Below are 17,835 nucleotides of genomic sequence, written 5' to 3' on the forward strand. Positions count from 1 at the left end.
ATTTAAAGGCTGTTTCAAAGGGGTCGAACCATCGGAAAAGGGTTTTTAAGTGAGTGTGTTTGGCGGGCTTTGCAAATAGGTGGTTAGTGTCCTGCAGTAACTCTTTATATGCCTGACATATACTTGGTACGTCAAGTTCTATTCTGGATAAATGGACACTCAACCAAGAATAACAGCCGGTTCTACCGGAATAGAACTATACTTTATCCGACAAATACCAGTATTTTGATGTTCTAGCCCTGCTTGGAACGGTAAGCAATAAATATGAGAACCTCAGTTCATATGGCTGACTATGTACTGAAAGTATTGGTCGGCCTGAAACCAATCGCGTCGGATAATAGCCAATTGCCAAACATTTAAATAATTGGATCTAAACTTTCGTTAACGACACAAACATAATTTATAGATTTTAGAAATTCCAATCCGATTTAATTATACTAAATATGGTCTATTAAAAATAAATCAATTATTTTCGCCGTAGTTATCAGTACCTCGGGTTGTATACCTTATACATGGTTATGCATTGTGACAAAACAAACAAAACAAATCAATATTGTAATTAAATTAACCAAATTTCGTTTGCAGAATCGTTGCAAATGTTGGAAAAGGCTTACGGTGATTAAGTTTTGTCAAAAACACAAGCCTACGAGTGGTACAAAGCCTTCAAATACAGTCAAGAGATTGTTGAAGACTTGCCTTGTTCGGGAACACATTCAACTTCTTCAATTTCTATTTGTTCTGGAGGGACAGACGGTCAATAACGAGTTCTATTTGGCTGTATTTGCGTGAGATCTTCCGTTGAAAACGGCCGGAATTGTGGAAGAACAATTCAAGGATTTTACATGATGTTATAGCACCATCGCATCGCGTCACTATTGTGACTGAATTTAAAGCCAAAAATGCAATGAGTACCATCGATCAGCCACCCTATTCAACCGATTTGGCTTTGTGTAAATGTTTGTTGTTTCCCAAACTGAAATTGCCGCGCTGTGAAACCCGTTGAAAGCCATCCCAAAAATTACTAATGGAAAGAGTTTCGAGGACTGGAAAAATTCCGTTCCGCTAATTTTAATATGACATGATGATGATATGCACTACGTTCTGGATGTCCAAATGCCGCCGATATCGCTAAAATAAAGGTGGTCAAGGCTAACCGTTATGTAAGCCCAGTTTCCGTTGTCCAGGTGCTAAAATTTGCACAAAAGATTATTTGGAACTATTTAAATAAGACTGGATACAAAAATTTGCTCGAGGTATGAGCGCTACAAGAACTAACGCAAAAAATCTCTTACACCGAGCTTTCGTCGGAAAATCTCAGCTAAAACGCAACATAATCGTTCCATTTTTAAAGCGAAAGTTTAGTGGTGTAAAAAAGTGAGTCCCTTACAATGACATCAAGCAAAAACAGTGGTGATCGAAAGCGTTAAGCTGGCGTAAACGATGGCCAAGTCTGTATTGAATGTCAGGAACGACAAAATACACAGCAATGTTTTGTGCGATCGGCAGAAAATTATCAACTAAGAGAGGAGCAGCTCTCCAAATTTTGATTTGGATCTGTACTGTCAATAATTGGATCGTCTAAAGAAAGTAATCACTAAAAAGCGGCAGCTTTGACCAATAGGAGAAAAAATTGTGTTTCATCAAGACAAAGCCACAACATACACTACGATAGTATGGTCTCACCAGAAGCTCCAAGAGCCTGGTTGGGAGACTCTTACGCATCCAGCGCATCCAGTTCTTACACCAAACCTGGCATCTTTGTTATAATGCCGAATATCTCGGTCAATGACTGCGATATCTTAATGGGTTATATCCACTTGCAAGGCAGAAAAAACGCGTTTTTTTGTGAATTTTTTCGAAAAAGGCATTTTATTTTATACATTAATGGAAAAAATGTACTTAAGCAGAATTTAAAGTACTTTAACAATCAGTGGTTTATTTAAAAAAATATTGGATCCCTTAGCTCCTGTAGATGATCTGCGGAGAGACGTCAAAACAAGTGCTTGGCGGTGAGCAAGATATCTCTGGTCCAAATTATCCGAACACCAAAAAACAAAAATATTTAGTTTTGTGTTAAATAAATACAGGTAATGATCGAAGGTCTGGTCAAAATTTTGATTTTTGACAAAATGAATAAAAAATCGAAATTATTGTCCAAAACCTTTTTCCTTCGATAATTACCTGAAAAATATATCTGAGTACGTCGTGTGAAAATTTCAAACCGATCGGTTTAGCGGTTTCGGAGAAATTTTCCTGAGCGACTCGGAAAACACGGTTTTGAGATAAACGCGTTTAAAGTTTCGGGAACGGCTGCTTTCGAACGCTCATATCTCCGAAACTAATTGTCGGATCGATTTGAAATTTTCAGAGAATATTCTTGAATATATGTACATTCAAAAAATGAAAAAAATCGATTTTTTTTTTTTTTTAAATCACAAGTGGATATAACCCCTTAATAAAAATACGTTGAAATATTTTTCCGAGCATACTTCATTTAACGTCACATAAAATCGAGTAAATAGTAATAGTAAATAATCATATATATATCGATAAATTTATATACTTCGTTAGAATTAAAATTATCACTTATAATTATCGTTTCCTCGAGCTGTTTGAATTTTTATTGAAGTAATCACCCGCTTACAGATGAAAGGATGTCGTAAAATAAATTCTATTCGCTAAATGACACTTTTATTGCATTAAAAATTGTTTATCGTCACAAAACTCCCTTTATAATAACTTAGAACGTGCTAAACGCCTACAAATATACTTCAAAAGCCGGCACAAATCGATACTTCCCGCAAGTTCTTTGTGCTATAAATAACCTGAAATGCACACACCCACGACAGATACGCCCTATAAACACCGACAAATATATCTATTGGAAAATATGTATGTATGTATGTATATGTATATAAAAGGTATTATCGGGAAAGCAACACCGCTGCAGCGATTGTTAAGGCAACGCAACGCTTTGGGTGGTCCAATCAAATGATGGGTCCATCAACAAATTAATGCCGCACACAAACGGTAACATTTAATAAAATACGCGCACACACACATGTGTGGAACATGGCGCTACAGCGTATGAATGGCCATGCCACACATACAGCTACACGATTAAAAGCATGTGGCAACAAGTCGTTGCGGCCTGTTTTGTTTGATTTAAGCATGGCGCTGTTGACGTTAGAACCAAAATAAAAAGCGGAAAAATAAAGTTGGAGGTAGAACGCAGCATTTGTTGTGGTTGCCACAGCAGGTACATATACACATGCCACCAAATCGAATTTAGTATCACACGCGCGCAATAGAATAATGGAGACCACAAAAAGCGTGGAGACAGAAAAATTAATAAAATCTCTTTGGAATTATGTGTGAGTGAGCTGTTACTGTTTTCGTACCAATTTGTTTGGCCGTGGTGGCTGTGGCAACATGGGTGGTCCACGCGCGCATATGTGTTTTTATTCAATAACAATAACAACAGCGGTGAAGCGTGCGCATTTGTTTCACACACAGACACACACATATGCACGTGCCTGCTGCAAACGCGCTGCTGCTACTTCATTGTTGAAGCATTTGTGGCAACTAGGCATCTCACAATTAGCCTGGCGCCTGCTGCCTGCAAAATTGTGGCAAGTGCTGCGTAGTAGCAGCTACTTAATTAGCAGCGTTGCATTTTTGAAGTGTAATTAATTTCGCTTTTCATTCAATTTTATCGCATTTATTGAGGCGAAGTGTGGCAACGCAAGTGTGTGCTGTACAGCGCGGCGCAGTTAGTTAGCGCTGGTGCCAGTTGTGGCAGTGGCGCGCACTTACCGCATGCAACAGCTGCTTGCCGCTTATTAAAGTTGGGATAATACATTTTTGTTATTGTTGTTGTTTATTGCTGTCACAACGGTAATTAACTAGATTAAACCGAGCGTTGACAGCTAACACCATACACAGGCATACAGCGTACGGCGTACGGCGCATGTGCGTGTGTTTGAGTGTGTGCGTTGACTTGCTTGCCACAGCCACCTTGGCGCAGCTTGTGGCATGCGACAGCGCCTTGATTTTAACCTTTCACACTCACCAACAGCAGGCTGGCTGGCGCTTTAGACCGTCGCCTGTTGTTGTTGTAAATTTGTAAGCAACAATGTTTGCTTGGCATTACGGCTGGTGTTGCCGCTGTTGCTTTTGTTGTGATTGTGTGACTGGTGTTCGCGCTTTTGTCGCAAGTTTTGCGTTTTTGGCACGTTTTCATTCTTGTCTTAATTAATTACTTGCCAAAGTGCATTACGTGCCAGTGTTATTGTTGCTGCCAATTGTTGTTGTTTTAGTTTGAATTTTGTGTTGTTTTTGTTACAACGAAACATCATAGCTGCGAGTGTTCGTGCTATTACACCAGTGTTTGCCGTTAATGCTGCGGGCATTGTTGCAGTTATTGTTGTTGTTGCTTTCGTAAGCGCTTTAACCCACATTTCACGCCATCTAATTAGCAAAGTACATCGCCAGTTCGCCTGCTGCCGCACTCCGCCACACACTTCGCCACTCACTCATTCCGCGCCGCTCTGTCCTGCAAACCGTTTTAGACGCTGTTGTTGCTATTTTGCTGTGTTTTGATGCTGCACTCACTTCGAGCTCTTTTTTTTGCAAATTTTTGGGCTTCTTATTTGCCAGCAACTGCAGTTGCTACCAGTATTACTCCGGCAGATTTCGTCGCTGTTGTTGATGCAAATTACCAAATTTGCTTAACTCCAGCAGCGTGCAACAAGCGTGTGGATATTTGCGCCAGTCGCTGAGGTAAGGGCCACGTATAGAACAGCTGACGCAAAGCGGCTTAAAGAGGTGGCCACATAAGCCCGAGTGGAGCTGTGAGTCTAGCATGGCGCTTAATAGCCTTCACTAGTCACATTGCATCATTTTGTCGCGTCCATGGCGAGACTCGCTGGGTGGCGGGTGAACTTGTTTTTTGTAAATTAGCGAGGCTGATGGATGAATTGAGTTGCATGTTTGTGTTTGAGAATCGAGACCGCGGCGCTTTTAATGCGTATTTAGTAAAGAAGATCGGATTTGTTCTAATACTGGTTATTTTTCCATTTGTGCTATTAGATATAGGCGTGGCTTCGAAGTTATCGGTCAAATAGAGCGTCATGAAGGTTAAAACTCTGACGCCACAGTGAGTCTATTAGCTTATTTAAAAGAAGCACAGCACTTTTTGTGAGGCTAACTGTGAAAGAAGTCGAATATTAGACCAAAGTCTACAAATCCTTTTGCGGTTTTTGACATATGTATATAGCTCAGCGAATTAAGAGACAGCGGCCACGTTGGCTAAGTCATATCGTCCGAATGGAAGAAACCAGTCCAGCTCTGATTGTATTCGACGCATTACCCACTGAGGGAAACAGAGGAATGAAGACCTCCACTTCATATTACAGACCAGGTGGAGAGGATCTGGGTACATTTGGTATCTCTTCGGCTATAACCGCGTAAAGAAGAAGAAGTAGACGTGAAATAACACTCTTCCAAACCTTACTTTATTTAGTGGGTGAACCGTTGCATAGGGATTTCTGGGTTAGCTATTCTATTTCACACATTTTGACATGGTATGAATTGGTTTTAGAAGGACTATACTTAGCTGATTTGATTTGTGGGACATGCAAACTAATTCTATAAAGTGCAGAATTGCTCATACCGACAGGTATTACTTTGGGATCGGTAGGCAATTGAGAAGAAAATCTTTCATTACACATGTCCTATCATATGGCGCACTGAAAAAGTACTTGGAGCATTCGTGCGAACTGCTCCATGCAAGATCTTTGGAGCCGTCCGTGTGATCGATGAATATCGTAGAAGATGGAGCTACGAACTATATGAGCTCTACAGCAACATAGATATTGTTAAGCTCGTAAAAATCCTACGAATGCACTGGTAAGGTCATGTCGTAACTCTTATCAAATAGATAACCTCAATCGTCAAACTCTGCGAAGATAAATAAATCACTTTATTTTCCGTATAATTTTGATTTTTCACCTATTAAAAAGTTCATTCCTGAAATTTAAATTTATTTCCCCCAAAAACGTACAACATTTCGACTTCAAAACAAAAAAGAAAGAAACATTTAATACTGCCCGTTAACCAACCCGTATAAACGTATCGACATGCCAAAGATGGCGATGACACTTTTGTAAAAATGTCAGCTGTCCACGCTTGACAGTTTGACACTGCCCCCGACATGCAATAACATTTCCGGCAGTTGGCGAATGAAATGCGATAATTAATAAGAAAAAATTTCGCAGTAAACTTCGCCAAGAGCCACACAGACAGCCACCTCAAATTGGTCAATAATTCATGAATATTAACTACTTAAATGTATGTTTATGCGATTCGTACGTCGCGATTCGTGCGCGACGCGACGCGAAAACTATCAGTCGTGCTGGCGGCAATGAACGGAATGCGAGAATAAAAGGTAGTGGCGGAATGCGAGAAAATAAAAAAAGCTATTAAAGCGAGAGAAAGCGTTCGCAAAAGAACAAGAAATCAGTGCATATATCGGGTGAATTTAATTAAAATCTCATCGACAGATACATACTTTTGCAAAAACCGCGGCTGCGTCTTAGGTGGTCCATTCGGAAAGTCCAATTTTGGGCAAATAATTTTAACTTGAAAAAAAAATAGTCTAAAGGCGTTAAAAAAATTGAAGTTTTCCTCAAAATGGCCATAGAATCGCGAGCTGTGTGGCATGTAGATCTTGTTGAAACCACATGTCAACCAAGTTCAGTCCAACAGCATCCTTGAAAAAATACGGTCCACTGATTCCACCAGCGTACAAACCACACCAAACAGTGCATTTTTCGGGATGCATGGGCAGTTGGCCACCAAGATCATGCGATTTAACGCCTTTAGACTATTTTTTGTGGGGCTACGTCAAGTCTAAAGTCTACAGAAATAAGCCAGCAACTATTCCAGCTTTGTAAGACAAATTTCCGAAGAAATTCAAAAAAAAATGCTCGAAAAAAGTGCACTGCTTGAAATATCAATATTTTTTCGAAAATGCATTAACTCTTAAAAGCTATTAAAGCGAGAGAAAGCGTTCGCAAAAGAACAAGAAATCAGTGCAGCACATATACATATGTATTTATGTTGTATATATATTTATGTTTATATGTAGCAATTATAGCATGTAAGAAGTGAAATACACACAGTGGGTTTAGTTAGTGAAATATTGTGAATAATTTTTCTTTAAGGAAATGAAAGAATTTTGATTTTTTAATTGCGTTTGTTCAACAATAAAAGTTTCTCTTCGAAAAGAATAAATGTTAATAAGATTAATATTATACAACCGGTGACAAATTTTATTGAAAATGTATAGCTTGACTCGCAGTATGTACTGTCGCGCTGTCCTTTCGAACCTGCAACCCTCAAAAGCTTGTTCTCTCATTTGCAGGCAGATATAAACCTCATAGATATTAACTTCCATACAATGATTCAGTTGGTTTAGAAAATATATATACCAAAGGTGGTGTTTTACGTATTTTCGAAAGGTTTATTTGTTTCCCAAAAAACAAAACTGTGAGAAATGGTATTCAACTTTCATTAAAATTGTCATTCTTTCAGCGGCATATTTCGCTGGGAAGCGATTTGTGTTTAGAATTATATTTGAGTAGTCTTTACAAAACATGACTCAAATTTTACTCAATAACGTATGTATACCAGCTGATCAATATTGACTCGGACTGGTGCATTTAAACTGCGCTCGCAAACCGAATTGATAAAACCTCCTCGAGACGTCCATCCATCTCTGTCCATTACAGTGCTTGTCCACTCGTCCCATTGACATCAGACAGATAACATACAACAGAGGTACCTAATATTTCTTATGGAATGATTTTGGTTAATGTTTTGGTTATGCAGCTTGTCAATCTTTTGGGAAAACCACGTTAGGTGGCGATCCCAAAAGAGATGCTTGACAACATAGCTGAACATGCTACATATATCAAAAGCCTTCTTACTGGTGACAAGGTGGGATTTATGAATATGACCTCGCAACATAAATAGCGCTTCAAAACGCTTCAAAAATGAGAAAAAAACAAAAAAACAAAATTTGGCGGCCATCAATGCTTACAACAAGGCTATGGTTTAAGCATTGGTTGGAACCTATTTTCACACGAAATTTGTAGTAAAATAATTGAATATGTTATGTGAGTCCGGGCCAAATTTGATCAGATGTTGATAAGAGCAATAAATTCAGGTATATGATAGCAGAAAAAATAATATTTGGTAAAATTTTGTTTAAAGTTAAGATACAAAGTTAAGCAACCCTTTTCGATGGCAAAACCACACATCACGAAAAATTTTATTCAATCATTAAAATTTCTGTATTCAAATTTTAAAAATATGTCAGCTATTGATTCACATATTTTTTCTTATTTTTTAGTTTTTGTGATTATATGGTTTTTTCATATTCTCACTAGCAGCATTCTAACAATTGTCTCAAAATTTTCGACTCCACACCACTGTAGTCATGTTAATATGTATGCTTGCCAACAACGTTATTTCATTATGCGTATTTCGTTCGGTTTCCGAAACATTTTTTGCGTCGTGGCTGCTTTATGGCTGCCCGTTCTGATGACAAAATTTATTAATGCCTGGAAGACGCATTGGCATAGTGCATGGTGCACATTATGTCGTCTTGATGCTGTTGCATTGATGCCGCTAATATAATGAGGTTTGTGCTTTTTTCCGGATCCTATAATAGCGGTGCGGCCAAAATTTCGACGCGAGTAATTTTGGCGGGCAACCGTTGGCTGGGCTGTGTGTGTAGGCAATCGTTTGTCGGAAGCTCTGTCAGTCGGTATGCCGTCAATGTCCGAATAATGTCATTGCCTAAGTTTGGCGAGAGTTAATAAATCACAGCGCCGCTGACATATGTCGTAAATGCCAAAGTGAAAAATACAGGCGGGAGCAAAAAAATAAAAGCGAACATAAATTTTGGCAAAATGCGTACACATTTATGGAAACACATACACATGTATACGAAATAAAAACAAATTGCTGGCACTTACCTGCCTCCGGTGGTGTTTCGTTTCGTTTTTAGATTTTTAGCAAAGCTTGCCAATCAATCAGGTGACAAGCCAAACCAAAGAGCATTAGAGTGGCAAGGCGTGTTGGAGAGGGGTTTAATTTCCAATATAAATTCAAAATACCATTGAAAATCAAATCAAATGCATGTGTGTATGTGCAAGTGTGTGTGCGCTTTGTAAAAAATAATTGGCGAAAATGTCAGGAGAGGTCAAAACGCACCAACACAGCCGCATTTGCATTGAGAAATTTCAATTTTTCAATTTCCCATTTTTCCCCTTCAAATTTGCATTACATTTGCTGTTGTTATTGCCTTCACGCTGTTGTACTAAATCACGAATACGCTGTTCGGCCGGCACAAACAAGCGCACATCATTTGGCCGCGCCACACACCCCCACGCATGCACATGTCGCGCAGCTCGTTGCTTTTAAATCGCATTAAGTCATGCCGCTCGCTATAATTCGACTACAAAGTTGAGGCGTGTATGGCGGCGAGTAAGCAGTGGACCCACGGTAGCATCTTAGCGTTAAGCCTAACGTCCTGTTTTACTATTTCACATAATGGCATGCACTCTTGCTGCTATCGTTATTGTTGTTGCTGTTGTTTTATCCACTTTTGGCTTTTCGCCGTGTTGTGTTGACGCTAATGGTGTTGCTCGCCAAGTAAGCTGGCTTGTTGTTGGGCGTGTTGTTGTTGTTGTTGTCGGCAACACCTTCATTAGCATATTTGGAAATTTGCATTAACACCTTCTGAATTATGTAACTACGTTGAATTTCTGAATGAAATTACCGAAATGTGTACGAATGTACCGAAGACACTTTGCCTGCCGCTACAAGTGCGAGACTTTGTGTGTGTGTGTGTGTGTGTGTGTGGGTTTTGTGTTAGTGCCACAGCCGGAAGAGCGGTCAATTGGGCATGTCTTCAATGTGGCAAGTGTCTCGTATCGTGCCTTCGCGTTGCAGACACAATTGGCAAGTAGCGCATGTCGCATTATAAAAATTTAAATAAATATGTTGAAAGCGCAAAAATTGTTGCAGAAAGGGTGTTCCAAAAGAAAGCGTCGAATGAACCGTTAAAAACTAAGATCTGACAGTCAAATATTTTAATTCAAATGTTTTAAGTTCTGGATATAATATTTATAATTTTTATTTAGGATATTGCAGAGATACTTTTTATTCGATGCTATACCTTCTGGGGATCTCAAAGATTTAAAACATTATTTTTTGGTTTTCAATCAGACCACTTCGAGTCCATAACTTTAGTACGTTATTTTGATACTGTCAAAACCTATTCGTGTTCCTAAGTTTGATCAGTATTTGTAACTCATTGTAGCAGTACTCACAGAGAATCGTCAACAGGCGGGGAAACCCGCCCACCCCCAAAGATTTCGAAATTTGATATACTTATGAAGGGTACACAAAATAACAGGAGAAGAGTTCGAGAAAGTGACGTTCGACTATAGCTAGTCGATCTAGATTTGATCTAGAGCCCGCAAAATTTATTTACCGCTGTTGATCATTGGCGATCTTTTCTCCTTTTACGTGAAATAAATATTCCGAATATGTCGGTCAATGTATGAGTTAGAAGAGCTTCGATTCCGATCCTCTGGTTGACGTTTTACACTTTAAGGCATTTCCCTGGTTGTGATTGTTTGCGAATTGCAAGAGTATAAAGTGTTCGGTTGCACCCGAACTTAGCCCTTCCTTACTTGTTTTCTACTGTATTTATTGCATTAATGTCTGTAACAGTCACTAAGGCGATTTTCGTTCGTTAAAAGTTCACACTTCCTTGCTTGTTCGTGAATTATTGGCCAAAAGTAACACTGTAATGATGTCTCAGCCTTCGTATTCGGCAGGCTTTTCCCGAATGACGTTTCGCTATTTCTAAAAGTAAAGAGAACCTCAAAGAACGTTCTTTTTACAAGATGCATGTATGAAAGTCGCTGAAAAAACTAAAGGTTATACCAAAAATAGAGTTTGAGAAGTGTTTCGAAGATAGGAAGAAGCGTGGGCATAAATACTTAATAGGGACTATTTCGAAGGCGATAACATTGATGTAGACGAATGTTTTTTTTTTGTTTTCGAAAATTCTCGTAATTTTGTGAACACACCTCGTGGTACTCGGTTTTACAATTTCACGACAGAACAACAGAAAATCAACTTATTTTCAAGGGCATATCGAAAAAGATTTAAAAATGTTTTGGAAACCGACACCGGGGTTACAAATGAAGTATAACTTAAAGTTTACCCCTATAATTCAAACAACATCCTTCATCCCCTACTTAGAGTGCCATTTCGAACATTTAGATCTGGAAATTAAACTGAGTTTATCTTAATTCTTGGGTCATTCACTGAGATAGGTTCTTCTGAGAAAAACTTGTACTTGGAGCAGAGAAGAGATGTAAAACTCTAATATTTCTACCACAAAAATATATATTTCTCCTACACCTCCGCAGCCATATTGCAATAGTCTTTAAAGTACGAGTCCCGCGCTTCATTGGATAATATTACTCGAGATGGAAGAGAACACTTCAGCTTTAATGGTATCCGATTCAGGGCCCGCCGGTGAAAGCGGGGAAAGAGCAAGACAAAGAGAAGTTCAAACAATTAAAAGTTCAGATTAAGAGGTCTAAATAAAACGAGCTGAGATATTCATGAGAAACCATATGAAGTATTTTTATTACAAATAATGACGATTAACGGTATTAACAATTTCAAAAACTAAAATCTAATAACACTGTTAAGTCGAAACATTATCAAAATGGTCTAACTCAGATATAGATAATTGGTGATTGAATTTTGATGGCCTATGATTTGGAGAACATTGTGGCAGCTTTTCGAAAATGGCCTCAAGCTTGATCCGTTCCACTATTTTCAAGTCCATCTGTCAATCTAATAGAGACGAAAAAAGTAAAGAAAACCATTTTAGTCAGATTTATTTTATAATGGTCCTACAATGTGAAGAGTTTCCTAAGCTCAACCTAAATCTTAAGTCCCTTCTCCATAAATATAACGGAAAGTAAGTCTGGGTCTGCCTTTCACAATAATTTTTACAATTTTCGAGCAACATTCCTAGCGGCCTTCCTCATGAAGGCAAGTTTACGAAAGAGCAACAATTATGCAATCATGTTGCAACAACCTTACACACATACACACATATGCACTTATGTGTTAATACCAACATAATAAGCTAAAAGACAGCGAAGCAGCAAAGGTGAAGGCAATAACAACCGTGTCTACGACTACTGGCCATCGCGCTGGCCACGCTATGTCAGCGCACATACACACATGTACACATGTGGCACTCACAGCCGGTGCGAATTGTGTATTGCTGCTTGGCGATGGTGCACATTGCATATTGCAACATTTATTATGCAACATTGCAACAGACGGCAACGCAACATTTTCGCTTGCAACTTTTGCTGCAGCCGTAAATTACAGCCGAAGCGAGGCGGCAACAAAGGAAGTGTACTGTAGTGTGGTGTAAATGTGCGATTGCGATGGGCTGGCCGCATTGGTGTCGGCAATGACGGCTGTACACGTTGTCTGCCGGCTGCCGCCTGCTGCCACTTGCCCGTTATGGCCGTAGCCGTTGCTGTTGTCATCGTCATACTGAATTATTACATCGACACGAGATGTTGCACGCGCGATTTCGTGAGTGCATCTTATAATGCTATTAATTATTTGCATGTATCACCTTAAAATGTCAACGCTGTTGCTGGATGCCAGCTCGCTGGCTGGTCGTGGCCCGTTCAATAGGATCTGCATTCGGCCGAGATGCCGCTGGTGGGTTATCATTGACGGTATGGCTGTGCGTTTGCTTAACGCAGCGCCAGACGCACATTTTAATGGCTGATATTTCGTGGTCTTCTGTTGCTCCAACAGATATTGCTGTCGCTTGGCACCGGTTGCGTGCGCCTCTGGATTGTGATAGAACATTCGCTGGGAATACTGGCGTTTCTGCGACAGTATGCTGCATTCGCACGGCGGATTTAGCGGAGACGGTGACCAAATGCGTCTGCTGGAGGCACAACGCAACGCAAACACACCGCGTATAGCGAATTTCACAAAATTTAATTTAGACAACATAACGTTAATGCCAAATAAGTAACGCTTAGAATTTTTATTAACAAGGTTTAACGTTTAATTTCGATTGCACGATTTGTATTAATAAACTTTTGCACATCTGTCTGTTTATCTTCTTTGAATTTTTAAAAAAATTTAAACTTTTTTATTGACAACTTATTATTTGGCTTCATTTCAATTTTATTTTTGACAAATAATTACTTTCGTAAAAGGTTTTGATGATTACTTCAGTACAATTCTTGTGGCTGCAGTGGGAATTCGTGAAATGAGTGTTTGCCATGTTGTGTGTCTAGTTTCTCGATCCCTAGCTGTCAGTATATGGTCTTTACCCAAATTTTTGTCACTGAACTTTCTCATTTCATTTTTTGTTTTCTGGAGAGTCTCCTCTATCCGACCATACCCATTTTATTCCCGAAATCATGGGACGGTATACTAAAGCCGACTCCTCATTTCTAATGGCGGACTACAGAACCGGCAAAAAAAAGGTTACGGAATGTAATATCCTTTCGTGTGGGAGAAGCTTATAAATCATCTTCCGTCTCTCTTCCACGGTTCTGTTCGAGAAGCTTTCCCAAGCAAAATTATTTATGAATGGTTTAACCCGTGGAACTAATTTTGGTCGAAGAAAGCCATTAAAACAATTTGACCGAGATTTTCGTACTCTTATAGATTACGGATCATTTCTAAAATGCAATGGTTCGATTGTGAGTCACCAGTACTGACGAAGTGCATAATTCAATTATTTGTGGGCAGCTTTGCTACATATTTGTAAGTCTTTTTTAATTTCAACGGCTTAGTGTGGCTGCCACTAAGGTACCGTTCCGAACTGCAGCTTCCTTCAGAAAAGTGTACACTCATCCTGATACAGAGCAAAAATTCTGGCTTTGTTTTCCCTGACAGAACACTTAAGAGATGTCGAGCAGTAATTGAACTCCTAATTAGTAGGATCAAGCTACTGGTATCTGACCTCAAAGAAATCGCTGGAAACTGCAAAGCGCATGAGCTTATTATCACAATTTCATCAGATTGGCAACGAGTAGGTACTCCGCTGTCCTTTTGTGTTTTAGCTTTGGATCTATAAATCTCCCGCGAATCTCTGTGGTTGCTTTCTGGCCTAGAATGGAACCCAATAATTTCTCTGAACCACCTGCTTTTAGCAATGTTCATTTCGCCACAATAGTAGGTATCTGAATGGACTTTGTCCAATAGGTTCACGTGCGGTAAGGCTGCATATGTATCTTGTCGAATCAAAATTATCAAAGCTGAATGGAGAAAGCCGAGGTGGAATCGCATACGCATTTTCTTCCCAACTAACCAGCTTATGTCAAACTAAGGTTAAAGCGTCTCGGTTGCCATACTTTTTCGGAATCCGGAAAATTGGCTGAAATTGATTTAGAAACGCCTCAATAAATTTGTGGCTGGCGCTAGGTGCTTTGACGATATGAGAACATATACATTTTCTTGTATGCTAATATTATAAGTACATATGTATATGTGACCTGGTCTACGAAAAGGGAGCTAACGTGCGAAAAGTTTTAGTTTTCTGGGAAACAGCTGTTAAAAATAAATAACTCGTTTCGTCAGTTTCTCGTTGAAATTTGATTTTTTGACACCTAAGCCCCCTTTCCGTAGACCAGGTCACATATTAATATATTTTTTAGGTTTTTGAAGTAGTATACATATTAGTTCGAAGTAGCATGTCGAACGATTCGGATTATGCAATCTAACTTAATCAGAATAGCTGATACAGGGCCACTTCTTTTTCTCAATGCTTGATTAATGCGATTCCTTAATGATCTGAAAACCCCAATAGAAATATTCTCAAAATGGCCAACTGAATTTATCACCAGTCATTCAGCTTATCATCAATCGATAGTAACTTAGTTCTAAGGAACTGGTGCGTTTGTAGTCCACGGTGTTTGCCAATAAATCGTTTCAGTGGAACTCTAGTCTTATGGCAGGGGTTCCACAAAAAATCTTTCCCTATATTAGTTATGATCAATGACTCGACTATATGTACGAATTTATTCGCCGTAGCCAACCAACTCGTTTTGGTCCTGAGATACACATTAGCCATTAAAAAATAATTATGAAAATCGGAGTACAGAAAACCGTAAGGAAATTGAGCTTAAGCTTTAACACTTAGTGCCTGCAAACCCTGCTATTCCCATTTGAGCAAATAATATTCACTTTCGGCCAAACTTTACTTAATCCTAACCACTTTCTTCCCTCACATTCGCCAATTTTTCACCGCGTCCGGAAGAAAAGAATTTACTCATTATGCACACGCGTGAACCTCGAAAATTGCATAATGTGCACACAAACACACAGGCGGCGGGCACACTCGTGCACCCTGCTCATGCGGGCATTGCAACTTAGGTAGTGTCATCGCATGGTTTACAGACTCCGTGCAACATTGCACAATTTTCACGCCACAGTTTCACGCTTTTCTAATTGTGTGTTCTAGGCTAGCACAGGTACATATGTGCATATCTTGCCACATGTTGTTGCCATTGCTGTCGGCGTTTTGGGATGATGCTTCACTTTTTTCATGGCTCGCTCGCTAGCTGGCTGGCTCGCCTTTGCCATAGGTGGTTAGATACCGTTGTTGCACTTGTAATGCTTTGCATGCGCTGCGAGAAAAAAAAATGGGAATCGCCGCAAGAAAGGTGTGATCATGGCAACACTTCCTGTTGCCGACTGGTGCTAAATCGCCAACTTGCCACAGCGGCACATCCACAACGCTGTTGTCGACGTCACCGCCGTTGTCGTAGTCGGAATCACCGCATTTGTTCATTTGTTTTGCGGTTTGTTAGTTGGTCGGTCGCTTGGTTGGTTGGTTGCTTGCCTGGTTGCTTGGTTTGTTAGACCAAAAATGGTTGCAACACGCGCAGTGATAATATTTAAGGAAGCGTTTTACATGTGCATCAAATTGCAACGTCGCACTGTGCAACACACCAACACATGGCAGCGCATAAAGCAACTCATATGAGCGCGCACATTATTTACAACTGCAGCAAACGACAACAACAACAGCAGCAACACCAACAACAAAAAATGGCATTAAGCAGCAACTTTGCTCTTCTCAGCATAGTTTATCGTTGCCACAAATACACTTTTATGCGCATTTATGTTGTTGTTGTTGCTGGTGTGTCTGCTGTTGTTGCTTTGGTTAACTTGCTGATTATCCCTTTTTGCGCTTTTGTTCTGCTGCCGTGTTTGTCGTGTGAAAAACATGCATTTTCTAACTCCTCTCCGGCATTTCTCCATTTTCGGCTCGTTAGTTTTGTTGCACGTTTGGTTTTGTGTGATTTTTTCTGCCGCCGCTGTGGGTTGAGTCCTTGCGCAAGTTGGCAATAAATTTTACATTATTGCTGATGTTGTTGTGGCTATGGTGATGTGTCTACCGCTGTTGTTGCAAGTAGGTTTGTGTGTGTGTGTGTTGCTGTTGTTTGTTTAAAGCTCTTGTTGCGGCTGCTGTTCTTTCTCAGCGCTTATCTGCTGCATCGTGGCGTGAATTGCTTATGTTTTGTGGGCGAACGCTAAAAACGACAACAACAACAATGTGAAAAGTAAATACTGCACTTTTCGCATTTCCACTCCAGCGATTTGTGTCAACAGTAAACATTCGAGCATGATTAAAGTATTAGATTAACACCACTTTACGGGGCACATGTGGCAAGCATTAAATTAAAACATAAATAGAGTAAAATAATAATGTCTTAGGAAATAACAGTATGCTCATAATCAAATAATATACTCAAGCATATGTACAGATATAAGTATAGGATGAGCAGAGTGATGGCTTTGAGTTTCTGGTAGTTCCAAAAACTTCCATTTTTTAACAGAATTCATTCTGAATTTGTTTAATGATGTTTACTAGTGAAAGTCTTAACTTGAAATAACGTCGTACCACGCTTTATAGTTTTCCTTCTTAATACTGAATTATTTCATCTTAACTTTACTTAAGATTTGCCAGAGGGATTGTTCGAAAGTAGACTGCGGAGTAAACCATCAAGTAGAAGTACTAGGTATAGAGAATGTTTAATAACTACAGGAAGAAACAGAAAGCCATCATAGACTAATTATAGCCTAGTTAACACCGTAGTCAGGAAGGCGTTAAGCTCATTAACAAGTGAAGCCCACTTATCCATAATTTGAATTGTGTTACTAACCTAACCTTGTTTTATTTGTAGTATATATTGTGACAAAAAAGACCCGGAAATTGTAGATGAAACGCAAAATATTTTGTTATTCATCAGTCAGACCCTCCGGGACAAATTCGCGATGCACCAAACCACGAACATCGCAAAAAACAATGGGCATCACGTTGATTTTAGAGCGACTTTGGCGTGATGTTTTTGGTTTCGGCTTGTTTTTTTTCGATCAAATATGTGCAAAAAGACCTGTTTATGGTACTCTTTTTTTTTGAAAGAATTCTGCTTTATCGAGCGAGAACGCCTTACATACCCAAAAATGCACCAAAATCATTTGAACGAACTCGCAAGAGATGTCGAGCTCCCTTGCCATCTCTTTAACGCTTGCCTGACTATTTCCAAGTAACATATTCTTGCACTGTATTTTCATCAGTTGAAGAGGTCGAAGGTCCAGAATATGAACTCTAAACTTCATACATTCTTACCAATTTAAATAATTTTTATTTACATATTTTGGAGGATCGAATGGCTA

The 17,835-nt window shown here is 39.4% G+C and overlaps 1 protein-coding gene across 1 annotated transcript in view; it reads right to left on the minus strand.

The window, feature by feature from the left end:
- LOC126763554 (L-lactate dehydrogenase-like) overlaps positions 1 to 13,257 on the minus strand; it is a 176,512-nt gene extending 163,255 nt beyond the window's left edge. Inside the window, exon 1 of the mRNA XM_050481170.1 lies at positions 12,758 to 13,257. Coding sequence (XP_050337127.1) covers positions 12,758 to 13,149 — 392 coding nt within the window. The 5' untranslated portion in view covers positions 13,150 to 13,257. The remainder of the gene's footprint in view (positions 1 to 12,757) is intronic.
- Positions 13,258 to 17,835: the final 4,578 nt, after the last annotated feature.

Source organism: Bactrocera neohumeralis, chromosome 6 (genome assembly GCF_024586455.1).
Source record: "Bactrocera neohumeralis isolate Rockhampton chromosome 6, APGP_CSIRO_Bneo_wtdbg2-racon-allhic-juicebox.fasta_v2, whole genome shotgun sequence".
In the NCBI taxonomy this organism is placed as follows: Eukaryota; Metazoa; Arthropoda; class Insecta; order Diptera; family Tephritidae; genus Bactrocera; species Bactrocera neohumeralis.